At 51.4% G+C, this 21,146-nt stretch overlaps 1 protein-coding gene across 1 annotated transcript in view; it reads right to left on the bottom strand.

Moving 5' to 3' along the window:
• Positions 1 to 5,534: 5,534 nt before the first annotated feature.
• Positions 5,535 to 21,146, bottom strand: part of POLD3 (DNA polymerase delta 3, accessory subunit) — an 88,085-nt gene continuing 72,473 nt past the window's right edge. The window contains exons 9-12 of the mRNA XM_075851306.1: positions 11,713 to 11,825; positions 10,384 to 10,469; positions 9,660 to 9,738; positions 5,535 to 6,499 (exon numbers count right to left, since the gene is read on the bottom strand). Coding sequence (XP_075707421.1) covers positions 6,303 to 6,499; positions 9,660 to 9,738; positions 10,384 to 10,469; positions 11,713 to 11,825 — 475 coding nt within the window. The 3' untranslated portion in view covers positions 5,535 to 6,302. The remainder of the gene's footprint in view (positions 6,500 to 9,659; positions 9,739 to 10,383; positions 10,470 to 11,712; positions 11,826 to 21,146) is intronic.

Genomic DNA, 21,146 nt, shown 5'->3' with positions numbered 1-21,146 from the left:
TGGGTTCTACACTTGTCCAGCGGGGGCAGTGTCCGATGGGTTCTACACTTGTCCAGCGGCGACAGTGTCTGATGGGTTCTACACTTGTCCAGCGGCGACAGTGTCTGATGAGTTCTACACTTGTCCAGCGGGGGCAGAAGCAGTAGAAGACAAAAAACAAAAAAAAAACAAAAACAAAACACAACAACAACAGGACCCGGAACAGAAAACACACAAATAACCATAGCAATAGATCCCGGGCCTGGAACAAACCAAAAAGTGTAGGTTCTGTATCCCCCCCCCCAATGAATACGAAGAAGTACAGCCATGCAACCGCCTAACGCACAGCTACGTGCACACCTTGAGACCCAGACTGGCATCAGAGGCCAAAGAATGAATGGGGTAAAATTGGTGAGGTTGTGCAACCTTGCAGATCTGAGCAGCTGTAGCCTGACCGTCAAGGAGGCACCAATAGTTGATGAATGGGCAGTGACCAGAAGGGGAGGAATTTTACCCTTGGACAAATAGGCTTCCGAAATCACAGACCGGATCGAACGTGCAATGGTGGCTTTGAATACCGCCAATTCCTTGCGTGGCCCGTCAGAAGCGACATAAAGAATTGGAAGGCAGAAACGACTCAGTCGGGGTGGAATAGCAGACCTTGGGAAAGGAGGTCGGATCAAATTGGAAGACACAAAGGTGAGTCCGCAAGCAGTTTGACACGGTCGGCGTACCAGTGCCGGCAAGGCGAGTGTGGCACCATCAGGATTGCGGATACGCCTTCCCTTTTGAGTTTCTTGAGCACTCTGGGCAAAACTGGAAGAAGATCTAGGGGATACAGGAGGGAGAACTCATCCCCTGGAGTCAACAGGTGTCAACCACAATGGCCACCCCTCGCCCTAGCCACATTGGTTAGAATCTTGTGGTTGAAATTAGACGTAAAAAAGTTGGAGGTCCGGGGTGCCCCACTTCTGGCAAAGGTGATGGACTACGTCTTGTTGAAGGGACCACTCTCCTGAATCCAATCTTTCTCAACTTAGGAAGTGTGCGACCCAATTGTCCAATCCTGGGATATGGACCGTTGGCAGTGCTGGTACATAACACTCAGCTTATAAAACATTCTAAGGACTCTCACAGAGCTGATCAACACCTAGTGACGCCTTGGTGGTTCAGACGGCAACCGCCGTAGAGTTTTCAGTCTGGATCCTGACTGGGTGACACTGGAGATGGAGAATCCAATGGGAGAGGGACAGGAAGATTGCCCTCAATTCTAGAAGGTTGATCTGCAAGAATGACTCCTTCGTGAACTAAGTGCCGTGGACCGTGTGGAGGCCAAAAACCACACCCTACCCGGACAGATTGGCATCCATTGAGATTACAAGCCGCTCGAGGGAAAGAAAGGACTGCTCCAGCATAACGGCTGGCAAAGTCTTCTACCAGCAAACTCCAGACAAATCCGAGGGGGCAGGAGAACGAACTTATCCAGAGTTCTGAGACTTGTCTCATCGTGGGAGAATCACCCTCTGGGGGAGCCTGGAGTGAAACTGCACATATGTAACTAACTCAAAGTTCGACACCATCTTGCCGAGCATCCGCATGCAGAAGCAGGTAGAAGAGGGAGTGTTCCGGCAAATGATGGCCACTTCTGCCCACAGGTTCCTCATTTTGTCCTCCAGGAAATGGAGCCTTGCAGACCAGATGTTGAAGGTCATTCCCAGAAACTCCATGTTCTGAGATGGGACCAGGGAGGATTTATCCTCGATGATCCAGCCGAACCTTTCTAATGTGTCCAGAGTGATGTGGAAACTGAAGAATGTCCCATCTGGAGAGGGCCTTCACCAAGAGGTCATCCAGGTAAGTCATGACAAAGACATACCTGGCATATAGTAGCACCCCCTATGCATGTCGCCAGGACCTTGGCGAATACCATTGAAGCTGTAGCAGGCTCAAAGTGGAGGGCGACAAATTGGAAACGTTGAGAACCGATCACGAAACAAGGAAGTGCTAGCGCGTCCCTGTGATAGGGATATAGAGGTGTACAAACCGTACCCATGTGGATCGCGAAGGCTGGGTGGAGAGCAGAACCTGTTGCCACAAATGCAGACTTGGTCTGGGAACTCGAATTCTTGTCAAGAGGGTCACGGAGTAGTGCCGCTCCTGACAGTGGGCTGGTGGAGTTCTTAGACCATTGTAAGATGGGAGGATCCACAGTAGGAGAAAAAGACCATTTAGAGATCAAGTCATCCTTTTTAGTTTGGAAAGCATAGCCTTTGGGTCTGTAAATGTGGTTCTTCCTGATATTAAAGTCCTTGCTTATATAAGAGGTGTCCTTGACAGCGCGTATCAGTCGTCTGCATGGCAGCTGCCAATTGCGAGCCCTGCTCAGGTTCCGAGGATACTTTGGGGGAAAGTGACTGATCCGGATTGGAAGCAGTTTCACCATTGATGACTCTAGCAGGGGACTGAAGAGGGGGACTTGTCCCTGGTACTTCTGTACCTTTTCTGGGATCTACCACGAGGTGTGGATGGTGTATTATCTATGGGAGCGGATGGAGGGGCACTGAATTTTGGCCGCTATCTGGGAAGGCAAGCGCTCCAAAGACTCAACCATGGTTTGGGATAATCTGGAAATATCCCCTAAGGCCTCAGCAAAGGACTTCGCCCTTTCAGGAGGTGCTACATCATGTGTGTGGGCTAGCATACTGGGGGTCCGGGATAGAAAACACTGTGGGCAGAATGGGGTAAGCCCACCGCTTATACATTTTATACTACAGCGACCACAGATATAATGCGCCACTAATGCTACAGGGGTCTCCCTTCTCGGAGGATATTGTAGAGGAAGGTTATTGCCGTTGGAGACAGATTATTTGGGCCCCCCCAAGTAAGATCCAACTATGCGGGTGAAAAAAGGTCTCCAGAAAAAATATACAGCCGACCTTACCCCTGATGCTGTGTCCCATGGACAGGAGTCAGAAGAGGAGGTTGAGGATTGCAGACTGCGACAGGTCTAATGGATGGCGGTCGCAAAAATGGCGCAGGGAACGCATCACAGTAGAAACACTAAAGAAGGCCGGCGTCAGGCTCCGCCTCTTTAGCCGCCAGTACCAGTGTCCGAGCCGCCAAACGGAAAAAGGAGACCAGGGAAAACCTGAGTAGCGGCATCGCTGACAACCCTCAGGTGAAGGGAGTTGCGGCCAAATCCTCCGGAAGGCCAGGTGCTAAATTAGATAGGCCTCGTCAGCGCCACTGGCTACCACGACCGGGTAGTGGGCCCCACTAGGAAAAAGCTAGTCTGCCCTAGAATAGTAGGGGAGGGGGTGCAGGTTCTAGTCCTCTGGAAAAGCCTGGGACTAAATTAAAGGCCTCTTCGGCAGAGCGTGCCCATTGGTGCCGCTGACTACACGGACCAGCATGGGGGCCAAGAGAAGCCTGGGTCAGAAGATTTAAAAAACACGGCGTCAAACCTAACAGTTTAAAATTCTTGGCCAGATTAGCTTTCCCTGACGGGGTGAGATTTCTCATGCCCAGCCTCCGGCATCACTGGGTGTGCGCAGGGTCACCTCTTCAGTAACCGCGCAGACATAGTGTGGCTACTGGCACTCCGCCTGCAGGAAGTTAAGTGACCGCCGGTGAGGGAAGCGCAGCACATAGATCGGTCTGGACACCCGCAGCGGGTTGATAGGCAGTGACCAGGGTGACAACCGTTCTGCAGCTAAAAGGAAAGAAAACTAAAATAAAAAATAGCCGTGGACCGGAGTATTGGGTCTCATCTGCCTCCTACGTACACTCGGCGAAACGGATTTAGGAGTACAGGCTGCCTGGGAGGAACAAGACCGTGGGCCTGTACCCCATAGCCAAAGGGGCAGGGCCATTCACAGCCCAATACATTTACCAGAAACCGGCATAAATTATGGCGGAAATCTACAACTGTGACTGGCGCGGAATTCCTCTTCTGGCGCCCGGACAGCAGACAAAGCAACAATAATTGCTAAAGATTGTCGTTGATCGGTCGTGACTGCGATCGTTGCTCGTTCATCCACATCTCATCTCTGAACTGCTAGCGGCTGGGAGAGTTCGCCGCCGCATCCATTCCGTCTAATCCGAACGACAATCTTTCATTCAGATGGATGTGGCCAATCCACGGACACCCAGCCATTTATCACTCGTCGTTGCTCGCTATTACACGCGGCGATTATCTCTTACATTCAACAATTATACAAAATTTGACGATAGTCGCTCCGTCTGGTAGGACTGGTGTGTGTGAAACAACACTAAGGTTCCTCTCACATGACCCGACGAGAGCCGCGAAAACCAGCGCCGATCAACGAAACCACTCACTGATCGGCGCTCGTTTTCTCCTTTCACAAGGGACGAGCGCTCCTTCTCATACCTTTGTCACGTCGGCGGCGCGTCGTTGTTGTTTACACCGGGGCACGCGCTGCCGACAGCAAAAATATTTTATGCTGCATAAACGGTACAATCAGTCGATAAACGAGCGTTACCAGCGAAACCGGTGGCAGAATAATAAATGTTCCGTATATGAAGCCGCGTCCGGTCATGTAATATTACACTGCGGGGGACACAATGAGAAGACGCAGCGTATACACTGGGGTAGTATCAGTGCCCGGGCCTGTACTGCCCTCTAGTGGCGGAGTGTGCAAGTACAGAAGGTCTAGATCTGATCTGTTGATAACTGGGGTTGTAGTCGCATTTTCTATCACCGGGGTCAAAGATTCACTTCCCCGTCCTAGAGCTACACACCCTGGATGCCAGGCAGTAATTGTTAGCGCCCCCTCCGACAACCTGCACTAATCTTACAGTCAAATGTGACAGATCTGTCAAAGTACTTCAGAGCCTATGACCTCCCACAGGATCCGCAAACTCCTCTCCTGATTTACTCTGTGCTGCGGTGGGACCCTGCTTCTCCCCCTATGTAACTCTGGGATCTCCTACATTAGCACATTCCTCTCATGAAATACTCAGTAGAAGAAGCAAGTTTCCCGGCAGCAAGGAGAGGTGTGTGTGCTCACAGAGTAGAAGCTTTCCTGCAGTACAGAGTATTTCAGGAGTGTGGAGGTCCTGTGGGAAGTTACACAAACAATAAAAAGGAGCAGAGGCCCCAGCAGTACAGAGTATTTCAGGAGTGCGCTGCTCTTGTGGGAGGTCAGTTACATAGTAGCAGCAGAGGCCTCCCAGCAGTACAGAGTATTTCAGGACAGAAGTGCGCGCATCTCATGAAAGACCACAAACAGAATTACGACCCTCAGCAGCACAAAATATTTCAGGAAGGTGTGCTGCTCCTGTGGGACGTCACAGACAAAATTACACAGTAGAAGCATTAGTAACTCCAGCAGTACAGAGTATTTCAGGAGCAGAGTGTGCAGATGCTGGAAGGTCACACAGTTACATTGTGGAAAGAGAAGGGCCCCAGCAGCACAGATTATTTCAAGATAGTACTAATCTTGTTGTAAGTCAGTTACACAGCAGCACAGAGCATTTCAGGGAAGCACGCTCCCAATGTCACAGGCAGTACGACTATAGATATAAGTCACCCGTCACCTCAAACTGCAGCTTTTAATAGATATTATATAGAAGATACAGACAGTGTCCGCCCCCACACAAGGACTGGCGGTCACACAGGTCGGGGGAGACCTTCATGTAGAGTCCTCCAATCACCGGGGGTGACCCTGATCTCACCCGTGAGCGAGCACGCACACACTCTACCCAGAGCACGCCCAATCTCACACAGACGCAGCGTCTCATATTAAGCATAAAAAAATACAACATTTACCACATTAGACCGCAGAGCGTTTCATCCTGAAGACAAAGAACGGCAGAAATAAACGTCCTGGAGTCCAGGAAAGCTGGGTGACCGCGGAGAAGGACCCCATCACGTCTCACACCAGGGTGGTCCGCCAGCTCTCCCACGGTATGTAATGATGCGGGGGCATCACTTCCGTACCAGGCAGATGTGACTTTCTGGGAAAGCTGGGTGACAACGTGGACATTGTTACAGACCCTAAAACTCATCACCCAGCTTTCCCAGACCACTGAACGGAAAATCTGCCAAGACCTGCAATGACATGAGAGCAGGACACAAGTACACTACGAGGGAGATCGCGCCAATACGGCAGTCACCCAACTTTCCCATGATCCTAAATGGCAAATCCTAGACGCAGGGTGACAACTCAGAAGTCACCCTTATATCGAAGCTTCACTTCTGCTGACGGGTCCGGGGGTCCGTGGAGACTACAGAACGTCTCTGTGCACTGATTGGTACACACGATAATGACATGACGCAGTCTCGGGGGGGGGGGGTTTAGTCACTTCTTCTGGAAAAACCCCATGATGGACGCCTGCTTCGTCCCCTTGTTGGCTGCGGTCGCCTTCTTCGCCGTCTTAGGCTCCGCCTTGGTCTCCGGTTTCCGCGCTGTGGACGGTTTTGCTGCTGCTGGTTTGGTCCCCGTGAACTCCTCGCCGCTGTCCGTGCAGGACTCGCTCATATACAACTTCTCCGTCACTGGAAAACGGAGGGAGAGGTCAGCGTAAAACATCTGGACAAGACGGCGGTGCCCTGCGATACCCACCGGTCATGTGACTCAACGTTCTGTACCTCTCTGATAGACCATAGATCTCTGCTTGCTGTCCTTGAATGGGAATATTCAAGTTTGTATCCAGAGCCTGAAATCCTGTCCTGACCTAATACTAGTCACAGCAGACGGTTTGTTACAATTGCATCCAGTCTAGACAATCCTCTGTGAGGTAAACAGCCGGGACTTCAGACTGATACATTTTACTTGAATTGATACATCGTATCAGTCTGAAGTCCCGGCTGTTTACCTCACAGAGGATTATCTAGACTGGATGCAATTGTAACAACCCCTCAGCTGTGAGGAGGGTGCAGGTCCCCCCCCCACCCTTGGATGTAAAATAATGTTTCCATTCACTGACAGCAATGTGAAATACTCTCTAGAAACATATCCCAGCATCGGTTAAATAGTAATTGGCAGATGCACGGTGGGAGGGGGGCTGCCCGGAAATGTCAATTGGAGCCCCCTTCTATTCTAGACGAGGGGCTGCTGACTATTCTGCACCATATCTGACTTACATGGATCGTTTAAACTGTGTCCAAAGACCCCCTCCCCCCAACCGCACTGAACAAACCCCTCCAAAACTTCCTATATTATACCAATAGGCGGAAACTGCTTGTTGTCAGTGAATGGGAACAGTGTTTTTTACACCCAGAGATTGAAATCCTGCCCCGATTCGTCCGTGTAATACTCCGTGAAGTAAACACATCAGCTGCACAAATATCTCTGCTGTCTGGGGAGGAGTATCCGAGCAGGTCGGGGGTCACAGCCTCTGGATGTAAAAGAAGATCGTTCCTATTCACTCACAGCAAGCAGAAGTCCTGAAAATAGAGAGGAATTAAAAACACAAAAGTATATTAGGAAGTTGCAGCATTTTCAGTATACAAGAATTAGGCAGAAGTCTAGATCCATCCTAAAGGTGCAGGTGGAGTGGTACTGGGTAACGCGGCAGGTGGAGTGGTACTGGGTAACGCGGCAGGTGGAGTGGTACTGGGTAACGCGGCAGGTGGAGTGGTACTGGGTAACGCGGCAGGTGGAGTGGTACTGGGTAACGCGGCAGGTGGAGTGGTACTGGGTAACGCGGCAGGTGGAGTGGTACTGGGTAACGCGGCAGGTGGAGTGGTACTGGGTAACGCGCCAGGTGGAGTGGTACTGGGTAACGCGCCAGGTGGAGTGGTACTGGGTAACGCGCCAGGTGGAGTGGTACTGGGTAACGCGCCAGGTGGAGTGGTACTGGGTAACGCGCCAGGTGGAGTGGTACTGGGTAACGCGCCAGGTGGAGTGGTACTGGGTAACGCGCCAGGTGGAGTGGTACTGGGTAACGCGCCAGGTGGAGTGGTACTGGGTAACGCGCCAGGTGGAGTGGTACTGGGTAACGCGCCAGGTGGAGTGGTACTGGGTAACGCGCCAGGTGGAGTGGTACTGGGTAACGCGCCAGGTGGAGTGGTACTGGGTAACGCGCCAGGTGGAGTGGTACTGGGTAACGCGCCAGGTGGAGTGGTACTGGGTAACGCGCCAGGTGGAGTGGTACTGGGTAACGCGCCAGGTGGAGTGGTACTGGGTAACGCGCCAGGTGGAGTGGTACTGGGTAACGCGCCAGGTGGAGTGGTACTGGGTAACGCGCCAGGTGGAGTGGTACTGGGTAACGCGCCAGGTGGAGTGGTACTGGGTAACGCGCCAGGTGGAGTGGTACTGGGTAACGCGCCAGGTGGAGTGGTACTGGGTAACGCGCCAGGTGGAGTGGTACTGGGTAACGCGCCAGGTGGAGTGGTACTGGGTAACGCGCCAGGTGGAGTGGTACTGGGTAACGCGCCAGGTGGAGTGGTACTGGGTAACGCGCCAGGTGGAGTGGTACTGGGTAACGCGCCAGGTGGAGTGGTACTGGGTAACGCGCCAGGTGGAGTGGTACTGGGTAACGCGGCAGGTGGAGTGGTACTGGGTAACGCGGCAGGTGGAGTGGTACTGGGTAACGCGGCAGGTGGAGTGGTACTGGGTAACGCGGCAGGTGGAGTGGTACTGGGTAACGCGGCAGGTGGAGTGGTACTGGGTAACGCGCCAGGTGGAGTGGTACTGGGTAACGCGCCAGGTGGAGTGGTACTGGGTAACGCGCCAGGTGGAGTGGTACTGGGTAACGCGCCAGGTGGAGTGGTACTGGGTAACGCGCCAGGTGGAGTGGTACTGGGTAACGCGCCAGGTGGAGTGGTACTGGGTAACGCGCCAGGTGGAGTGGTACTGGGTAACGCGCCAGGTGGAGTGGTACTGGGTAACGCGCCAGGTGGAGTGGTACTGGGTAACGCGCCAGGTGGAGTGGTACTGGGTAACGCGCCAGGTGGAGTGGTACTGGGTAACGCGCCAGGTGGAGTGGTACTGGGTAACGCGCCAGGTGGAGTGGTACTGGGTAACGCGGCAGGTGGAGTGGTACTGGGTAACGCGGCAGGTGGAGTGGTACTGGGTAACGCGGCAGGTGGAGTGGTACTGGGTAACGCGGCAGGTGGAGTGGTACTGGGTAACGCGGCAGGTGGAGTGGTACTGGGTAACGCGGCAGGTGGAGTGGTACTGGGTAACGCGGCAGGTGGAGTGGTACTGGGTAACGCGGCAGGTGGAGTGGTACTGGGTAACGCGGCAGGTGGAGTGGTACTGGGTAACGCGGCAGGTGGAGTGGTACTGGGTAACGCGGCAGGTGGAGTGGTACTGGGTAACGCGGCAGGTGGAGTGGTACTGGGTAACGCGGCAGGTGGAGTGGTACTGGGTAACGCGGCAGGTGGAGTGGTACTGGGTAACGCGGCAGGTGGAGTGGTACTGGGTAACGCGGCAGATTTACTAAGGCTGCTATACCGGCTACATTACTGCAGGATCAACCCGACGCGCCAGAATGACACCACATATTGTAGTCACCGCATTATCGGCTGTTATGGAACTAAAAGTGCCAGCATGTCCAGTCAGCGCCTCATCCGCAGGCCATGCTGACACTTATAGTTCCACTACTTCTGCTTGGATCAACCATGTTCAGAGCTATTTCGACGGCATAGGTCCCACTCTCAGAGACTTCCACGTCGGTCACAGCATGCCCGCCCCCCCCCCACGTCTTACCCATGCAGCCTTCATCATCCAGGAAGGTCTTGGATTTCAGGACGCGTTTACGTTTCCGCCTCTTTTCTCCAGACTGCGACTAGTTAAAAAAAAAAAAAGAGCCAAAGAGTCCAGTGTATAACAGAGGAGATCATACAATGCCATAGACCAAACAGACACTAGAGAAGAGCCCCCACTAGTGGCCAATAGAGGAATTACACTGCAGGAAAAACATGAAATTACTCACAAGACCCCCCCTACATATGACTATTAGGGCAAATGGATGATAGAGGGGGGATCTCCCGTTCGAGATCCCCCTGTATGTGCATGTACAGAGGGCCGCTCTGTCAGATGACACGGTTTAGTTACCCCTAATCTTCACGTTAGTGGAGAAAAATGGGTAAAGTTTCTAGATCTATTATTTGTGACTTACAGGTGTTGTAAATGCAGATCTGAATGCGACCAGAGCATAAGAGAACATGTCTTATACCTCAAGCACATACAAAGCAGCATGTACATCTCTACTGGTTTCCTGTTAGCTCTCAGGATGCTCCACACTTCCCTGCTGCCTACATGTCTGTACAGTGGAGTTTACAGTCCAATCTCCCACCACGTTCTGCAGTACACGGCTGAGCTATTATGGGCGGCTGTCAGCAGTGTTGACTAATTCCAAGCGGCAGTAAGGAGAACTGTGACTGCAGCTCTGGATGCGATTGGAGTATAAATAAATATATCTTTATCTTACCTGGGGTTCAGGTTCTGTCTCCATCTTTACAACAGGTTCTGGTGGAGGAGGCGATGGAGTCTTCACCTCTGATGCCACGGGACCAGCTGCAAGAACAAACCATTAAAAGCGGTCAGTTTAGAAAACCCATTGTCATACACCCAATTAGTGAATTCTGGGTAATAGAGGGGGGTGCTCTGCTCAGGACACTCATCTCTTGGTCAGAGTGGAGAGCAGTTACATAGAGCGTCTCTCTCTCTGGAGAACCTGTCCTGCATTACACAAACACATTGATATGAATGGACACGGTGTAATACTTCATTTCACCTGTGGTGGCGCTGCAGGGGAACTAAACACTTACTACCGAGGTTGCAACACGGATTAGAGCAGATCGATGGGGGTCTCAGCAGGGGGACACATTGTGATCAATGCAATGTCAAGGGACCCTTCTAAAAAATAAAATAGGGATTGTCCAAAGCGGAGAAGATAGGAGGCTTATGCCCCGAACAGCAGAAAGAAGGGACCATATTGATCACGGGATTGACGCTCTTGTTAATGTGGCCGTTTCTGGTACTGCAACTCAGCCCTATATACTTAAAGGAGGCCGAACTGCTATGGCCATGGACAGGGCTGTGCCTCACTGTAGTGAAGGGGCCGCTCCACAGGCTTTAAGGTCTATAGACCGATAAGGGGTCCCGAGTACCTGCCCCCCCACAGATCACACACTAATGAATGCAGAACGTTCATTTCCCCTTTAAATACCTCTACACATGAATGCACCCCCTACACGACTATGTGGCACAGCACGAGCCGCTCTGGGTCCTCAGGCTAACTCCTCGTGACAGGCGCCGCCGCAGTGACCTTTTCCAGTTTAGTAAACAGCGACACGGTGATAAAAGGAAAATCTTCTTAAAGGGGACAGGAGCGGAGATAAAGCAAGCCTGACGCAGGGCAGGTTGAGGCTGGGGGCTCCGGCTGTGTTCGGAGGCCTCGCTGCCCCTGTATAACTGCCCACTTAACCCCCGGGCACAGCGGCCGCCGCCAGCTCTTGTTAACACGGCTCTGGACTCAACTCTCCCAGCTCAGCAGGACGGTGAAGAAAGCAAAACAGACATCAAAGGCGGAGCCGGCGTGAAGACTTACTAGCAGGCGACGCCAGCCGGCAGGGAGCGCTGACGTGGGCACTTCACAGAAACAGCCACTTACTCTTTGATGGGATGAATGGCTGTGTTTTGGCAGACGGCGCAGCGGGAAATTACACGGAGCGTGATAAACCGGGCGTGGGTGCGAGAGAGACGCCCGTGAGGTTGTGACAGCGCAGACAGGTTATCGCCGCGGGCAGTCGCTTACCACCCTCGTCATCGCTGCTGTCAGGCTGCGGCTTCTTGATCCTCCTCCGCTTCTTCTTCGCCAGCTTGCCCCGCTCCTCATCGCTGTCCGACATTTCAACCCTCTTCGTTTTGCTAACGGAATGGAAAGGGAAAGTGTGTTTAAAGGTCACGTCTACCATCGCCAACAAATCGTTACACATTTTCTTTTTTAGGTCTACAGCTCTTATGCAGACCTGTGTGTCTCCATGGTAACAGACTACAAACCCTGTGTAGTCTGACACTACATACGACCTTTACCATCTGATGGAACGGGGTCTTACTGCAGGATCAGCCTACACAGTATGTAGTCTGTTAGAGACATATTATAGCTTTTATACAGACCTGTGTCTCCATGGTTACAGACTACATACTCTGTAGTCGGACCCTGCAGTCATACTCTGATCCTGCAGTGACACTAAATACGATCTTGACCATCTGATGGAACAGATTGTAAAAATCGTATTTAGTGTCACTGTAGGTTCAGACTACACAGGGTTTGTAGTCTGTTACCATGGATACACATAGGTCTGCATAACAGCTGTGGACACAAAACGACAGATTTTTGAATTAAGACCTATTGCAAAGTTGTTTAATTTGCTCTTTTAGACGCATTGGGGTAACACGGACGCGATAAGTATTAACCAACCGGAAATAGCGATTGATGACATGTATATAAACCATCTTCCGCATTTTTCTTGTTCTAGAGTCCGGTAATCTTTTTGCTGGTGGCATCGTATTAGTGATGAGACATTGATAATATAACTAGGGTCAGGGGTCACACTGCATCGGAGGTGAACGTTCGGCATATTTGCAAATAAATCACTAGCCAATCGAATGTCAGGAGGTCGTCCCCCTGGTCCGTATACATTTGCCTCAACCGTATTGAAACGTGCAGTCGTCTACAACGTACCGCATGCAAAAACAAGAAAAAGGTTTACTGCGCAGGCGTATGGCACTCTACGGGTATATAAAGCGTACAGAGGTATACAGCCGCATAGCCACAGCCCGCTTCAAACACGAATATTAAACGTAATCCGCAGAGGTAGCGAGAGACGAGCCTAAAAAGAAATACGTTTTTACCAGAAATACAATTGGGAAAATCTCTAATGGATTATAACTTCTGTGTTCCCCGGCAAAGAACAGGTTAACTGAATTGATAATCAATTATATACCGCGTGCAGCGACATCCCCCCCCCCCCTCTGCCGGCCTCTGACATTGCAGGCGGGAGCAGGGTAGATTGCAGCAGGGCCGGGCCGGCAGCGCTGAGCGGGCACACTGGGGGAGATGACATTATAGTGTCTGAAGTCTGAGAAGGACCCGCTGCAGCGCCGGCCCCACCATGGAGGGCTAAATACATTACGACTGGATTTACAGAACCGTGATTGGACCATGAAAAACGTTCCGTGTCTCCGCCCATCCACGGTGCGTGTGAACGGGACTCCTGGCACCGAAGACATTTAGGCCGAAGCCGCACAACAGTGGGGAAAAAAAAAAACGGCCATTAAAATGGCATCAGTTGTCAGGTTTTCATGTCCATTTTGCATCGGCGTCGCCAAATCCTCGTCCATTTCCAGTCTGTTTTTCATGGCCGTTAAAAGAAAGGAAGGATTTAGTGTGTCATGGGTTGTTTTTTGTGCCGCAAGGTCCCTGTAGATCGGGCCGCAGCGCCCACATACAGAGACAGCGCCCACATACGGAGACAGCGCCCACATACAGAGACAGCGCCCACATACAGAGACAGCGCCCACATACAGAGACAGCGCCCACATACAGAGACAGCGCCCACATACAGAGACAGCGCCCACATACAGAGACAGCGCCCACATACAGAGACAGCGCCCACATACAGAGACAGCGCCCACATACAGAGACAGCGCCCACATACAGAGACAGCGCCCACATACAGAGACAGCGCCCACATACGGAGACAGCGCCCACATACAGAGACAGCGCCCACATACGGAGACAGCGCCCACATACGGAGACAGCGCCCACATACGGAGACAGCGCCCACATACGGAGACAGCGCCCACATACGGAGACAGCGCCCACATACGGAGACAGCGCCCACATACGGAGACAGCGCCCACATACGGAGACAGCGCCCACATACGGAGACAGCGCCCACATACGGAGACAGCGCCCACATACAGAGACAGCGCCCACATACAGAGACAGCGCCCACATACAGAGACAGCGCCCACATACAGAGACAGCGCCCACATACGGAGACAGCGCCCACATACGGAGACAGCGCCCACATACAGAGACAGCGCCCACATACAGACACAGCGCCCACATACGGAGACAGCGCCCACATACGGAGACAGCGCCCACATACGGAGACAGCGCCCACATACGGAGACAGCGCCCACATACGGAGACAGCGCCCACATACGGAGACAGCGCCCACATACGGAGACAGCGCCCACATACAGAGACAGCGCCCACATACAGAGACAGCGCCCACATACAGAGACAGCGCCCACATACAGAGACAGCGCCCACATACAGAGACAGCGCCCACATACAGAGACAGCGCCCACATACAGAGACAGCGCCCACATACAGAGACAGCGCCCACATACAGAGACAGCGCCCACATACAGAGACAGCGCCCACATACAGAGACAGCGCCCACATACAGAGACAGCGCCCACATACAGAGACAGCGCCCACATACAGAGACAGCGCCCACATACAGAGACAGCGCCCACATACAGAGACAGCGCCCACATACAGAGACAGCGCCCACATACAGAGACAGCGCCCACATACAGAGACAGCGCCCACATACAGAGACAGCGCCCACATACAGACACAGCGCCCACATACAGACACAGCGCCCACATACAGAGACAGCGCCCACATACAGAGACAGCGCCCACATACAGACACAGCGCCCACATACAGAGACAGCGCCCACATACAGACACAGCGCCCACATACAGACACAGCGCCCACATACAGAGACAGCGCCCACATACAGAGACAGCGCCCACATACAGACACAGCGCCCACATACAGAGACAGCGCCCACATACAGAGACAGCGCCCACATACAGAGACAGCGCCCACATACAGAGACAGCGCCCACATACAGAGACAGCGCCCACATACAGAGACAGCGCCCACATACAGAGACAGCGCCCACATACAGAGACAGCGCCCACATACAGAGACAGCGCCCACATACAGAGACAGCGCCCACATACAGAGACAGCGCCCACATACAGAGACAGCGCCCACATACAGAGACAGCGCCCACATACAGAGACAGCGCCCACATACAGAGACAGCGCCCACATACAGAGACAGCGCCCACATACAGAGACAGCGCCCACATACAGAGACAGCGCCCACATACAGAGACAGCGCCCACATACAGAGACAGCGCCCACATACAGAGACAGCGCCCACATACAGAGACAGCGCCCACATACAGAGACAGCGCCCACATACAGAGACAGCGCCCACATACAGAGACAGCGCCCACATACAGAGACAGCGCCCACATACAGAGACAGCGCCCACATACAGAGACAGCGCCCACATACAGAGACAGCGCCCACATACAGAGACAGCGCCCACATACAGAGACAGCGCCCACATACAGAGACAGCGCCCACATACAGAGACAGCGCCCACATACAGAGACAGCGCCCACATACAGAGACAGCGCCCACATACAGAGACAGCGCCCACATACAGAGACAGCGCCCACATACAGAGACAGCGCCCACATACAGAGACAGCGCCCACATACAGAGACAGCGCCCACATACAGAGACAGCGCCCACATACAGAGACAGCGCCCACATACAGAGACAGCGCCCACATACAGAGACAGCGCCCACATACAGAGACAGCGCCCACATACAGAGACAGCGCCCACATACAGAGACAGCGCCCACATACAGAGACAGCGCCCACATACAGAGACAGCGCCCACATACAGAGACAGCGCCCACATACAGAGACAGCGCCCACATACAGAGACAGCGCCCACATACAGAGACAGCGCCCACATACAGAGACAGCGCCCACATACAGAGACAGCGCCCACATACAGAGACAGCGCCCACATACAGAGACAGCGCCCACATACAGAGACAGCGCCCACATACAGAGACAGCGCCCACATACAGAGACAGCGCCCACATACAGAGACAGCGCCCACATACAGAGACAGCGCCCACATACAGAGACAGCGCCCACATACAGAGACAGCGCCCACATACAGAGACAGCGCCCACATACAGAGACAGCGCCCACATACAGAGACAGCGCCCACATACAGAGACAGCGCCCACATACAGAGACAGCGCCCACATACAGAGACAGCGCCCACATACAGAGACAGCGCCCACATACAGAGACAGCGCCCACATACAGAGACAGCGCCCACATACAGAGACAGCGCCCACATACAGAGACAGCGCCCACATACAGAGACAGCGCCCACATACAGAGACAGCGCCCACATACAGACACAGCGCCCACATACAGACACAGCGCCCACATACAGACACAGCGCCCACATACAGACACAGCGCCCACATACAGAGACAGCGCCCACATACAGACACAGCGCCCACATACAGAGACAGCGCCCACATACAGAGACAGCGCCCACATACAGAGACAGCGCCCACATACAGAGACAGCGCCCACATACAGAGACAGCGCCCACATACAGAGACAGCGCCCACATACAGAGACAGCGCCCACATACAGAGACAGCGCCCACATACAGAGACAGCGCCCACATACAGAGACAGCGCCCACATACAGAGACAGCGCCCACATACAGACACAGCGCCCACATACAGAGACAGCGCCCACATACAGAGACAGCGCCCACATACAGACACAGCGCCCACATACAGACACAGCGCCCACATACAGACACAGCGCCCACATACAGACACAGCGCCCACATACAGACACAGCGCCCACATACAGACACAGCGCCCACATACAGACACAGCGCCCACATACAGAGACAGCGCCCACATATATCCAGAGATCGGCGGACCGTGTGTGTATATATATATATATGATATTCTCACCTCTTCCTGTCACACAGTCACGCAGCACATTAGACAACACGGACCAGCACCGGTGACCACATTACTCCATGTATATATATATATATGATATTCTCACCTCTTCCTGTCACACAGTCACGCAGCACATTAGACAACACGGACCAGCACCGGTGACCACATTACTCCGTGTATATATATATATGATATTCTCACCTCTTCCCGTCACACAGTCACGCAGCACATTAGACAACACGGACCAGCACCGGTGACCACATTACTCCATGTATATATATATATATGATATTCTCACCTCTTCCTGTCACACAGTCACGCAGCACATTAGACAACACAGACCAGCACCGGTGACCACATTACTCCGTGTATATATATATATATATATATATATGATATTCTCACCTCTTCCTGTCACACAGTCACGCAGCACATTAGACAACACGGACCAGCACCGGTGACCACATTACTCCGTGTATATATATATATATGATATTCTCACCTCTTCCTGTCACACAGTCACGCAGCACATTAGACAACACAGACCAGCACCGGTGACCACATTACTCCGTGTATATATATATATATGATATTCTCTCCTCTTCCTGTCACACAGTCACGCAGCACATTAGACAACACAGACCAGCACCGGTGACCACATTACTCCGTGTGTATATATATATGATATTCTCACCTCTTCCTGTCACACAGTCACGCAGCACATTAGACAACACGGACCAGCACCGGTGACCACATTACTCCGTGTATATATATATATATATGATATTCTCTCCTCTTCCTGTCACACAGTCACGCAGCACATTAGACAACACGGACCAGCACCGGTGACCACATTACTCCGTGTATATATATATATGATATTCTCACCTCTTCCCGTCACACAGTCACGCAGCACATTAGACAACACAGACCAGCACCGGTGACCACATTACTCCGTGTATATATATATGATATTCTCACCTCTTCCTGTCACACAGTCACGCAGCACATTAGACAACACGGACCAGCACCGGTGACCACATTACTCCGTGTATATATATATATATATATATGATATTCTCACCTCTTCCCGTCACACAGTCACGCAGCACATTAGACAACACAGACCAGCACCGGTGACCACATTACTCCGTGTATATATATATATATGATATTCTCTCCTCTTCCTGTCACACAGTCACGCAGCACATTAGACAACACAGACCAGCACCGGTGACCACATTACTCCGTGTATATATATATATATGATATTCTCTCCTCTTCCTGTCACACAGTCACGCAGCACATTAGACAACACGGACCAGCACCAGTGACCACATTACTCCGTGTATATATATATATGATATTCTCACCTCTTCCCGTCACACAGTCACGCAGCACATTAGACAACACAGACCAGCACCGGTGACCACATTACTCCGTGTATATATATATGATATTCTCACCTCTTCCTGACACACAGTCACGCAGCACATTAGACAACACAGACCAGCACCGGTGACCACATTACTCCGTGTATATATATATATATGATATTCTCACCTCTTCCTGTCACACAGTCACGCAGCACATTAGACAACACAGACCAGCACCGGTGACCACATTACTCCGTGTATATATATATATGATATTCTCACCTCTTCCTGTCACACAGTCACGCAGCACATTAGACAACACAGACCAGCACCGGTGACCACATTACTCCGTGTATATATATATATGATATTCTCACCTCTTCCTGACACACAGTCACGCAGCACATTAGACAACACGGACCAGCACCGGTGACCACATTACTCCGTGTATATATATATATATATATGATATTCTCACCTCTTCCCGTCACACAGTCACGCAGCACATTAGACAACACGGACCAGCACCGGTGACCACATTACTCCGTGTGTATATATATATATATGATATTCTCACCTCTTCCCGTCACACAGTCACGCAGCACATTAGACAACACAGACCAGCACCGGTGACCACATTACTCCGTGTATATATATATATGATATTCTCACCTCTTCCTGTCACACAGTCACGCAGCACATTAGACAACACGGACCAGCACCGGTGACCACATTACTCCGTGTGTATATATATATATGATATTCTCACCTCTTCCCGTCACACAGTCACGCAGCACATTAGACAACACAGACCAGCACCGGTGACCACATTACTCCGTGTATATATATATGATATTCTCACCTCTTCCTGTCACACAGTCACGCAGCACATTAGACAACACGGACCAGCACCGGTGACCACATTACTCCGTGTATATATATATGATATTCTCTCCTCTTCCTGTCACACAGTCACGCAGCACATTAGACAACACGGACCAGCACCGGTGACCACATTACTCCGTGTATATATATATGATATTCTCACCTCTTCCTGTCACACAGTCACGCAGCACATTAGACAACACGGACCAGCACCGGTGACCGCATTACTCCGTGTATATATATATATGATATTCTCACCTCTTCCTGTCACACAGTCACGCAGCACATTAGACAACACAGACCAGCACCGGTGACCACATTACTCCGTGTATATATATATATATGATATTCTCTCCTCTTCCCGTCACACAGTCACGCAGCACATTAGACAACACAGACCAGCACCGGTGACCACATTACTCCATGTATATATATATATATGATATTCTCACCTCTTCCTGTCACACAGTCACGCAGCACATTAGACAACACGGACCAGCACCGGTGACCACATTACTCCATGTATATATATATATATGATATTCTCACCTCTTCCTGTCACACAGTCACGCAGCACATTAGACAACACAGACCAGCACCGGTGACCACATTACTCCGTGTGTATATATATATATGATATTCTCACCTCTTCCTGTCACACAGTCACGCAGCACATTAGACAACACAGACCAGCACCGGTGACCGCATTACTCCGTGTATATATATATGATATTCTCACCTCTTCCCGTCACACAGTCACGCAGCACATTAGACAACACGGACCAGCACCGGTGACCACATTACTCCGTGTATATATATATATGATATTCTCACCTCTTCCTGTCACACAGTCACGCAGCACATTAGACAACACAGACCAGCACCGGTGACCACATTACTCCGTGTGTATATATATATATGATATTCTCACCTCTTCCTGTCACACAGTCACGCAGCACATTAGACAACACAGACCAGCACCGGTGACCGCATTACTCCGTGTATATATATATGATATTCTCACCTCTTCCCGTCACACAGTCACGCAGCACATTAGACAACACGGACCAGCACCGGTGACCACATTACTCCGTGTATATATATATATGATATTCTCACCTCTTCCCGTCACACAGTCACGCAGCACATTAGACAACACGGACCAGCACCGGTGACCACATTACTCCGTGTATATATATATATATGATATTCTCACCTCTTCCTGTCACACAGTCACGCAGCACATTAGACAACACGGACCAGCACCGGTGACCACATTACTCCGTGTATATATATATATGATATTCTCACCTCTTCCTGTCACACAGTCACGCAGCACATTAGACAACACGGACCAGCACCGGTGACCACATTACTCCGTGTATATATATATATGATATTCTCACCTCTTCCTGTCACACAGTCACGCAGCACATTAGACAACACGGACCAGCACCGGTGACCACATTACTCCGTGTGTATATATATATGATATTCTCACCTCTTCCTGTCACACAGTCACGCAGCACATTAGACAACACGGACCAGCACCGGTGACCACATTACTCCGTGTATATATATATATGATATTCTCACCTCTTCCTGTCACACAGTCACGCAGCACATTAGACAACACGGACCAGCACCGGTGACCACATTACTCCGTGTATATATATATATGATATTCTCACCTCTTCCCGTCACACAGTCACGCAGCACATTAGACAACACAGACCAGCACCGGTGACCACATTACTCCGTGTATATATATATATGATATTCTCACCTCTTCCTGTCACACAGTCACGCAGCACATTAGACAACACGGACCAGCACCGGTGACCACATTACTCCGTGTATATATATATATATGATATTCTCACCTCTTCCCGTCACACAGTCACGCAGCACATTAGACAACACGGACCAGCACCGGTGACCACATTACTCCGTGTGTATATATATATATGATATTCTCACCTCTTCCTGTCACACAGTCACGCAGCACATTAGACAACACGGACCAGCACCGGTGACCACATTACTCCGTGTATATATATATATGATATTCTCACCTCTTCCCGTCACA

Source organism: Rhinoderma darwinii, chromosome 2, assembly GCF_050947455.1.
Source record: "Rhinoderma darwinii isolate aRhiDar2 chromosome 2, aRhiDar2.hap1, whole genome shotgun sequence".
Lineage (NCBI taxonomy): Eukaryota > Metazoa > Chordata > Amphibia > Anura > Rhinodermatidae > Rhinoderma > Rhinoderma darwinii.
The sequence above is the reverse complement of the archived record's forward strand: the minus strand, read 5'-3'. Positions and strand labels throughout refer to the sequence as shown.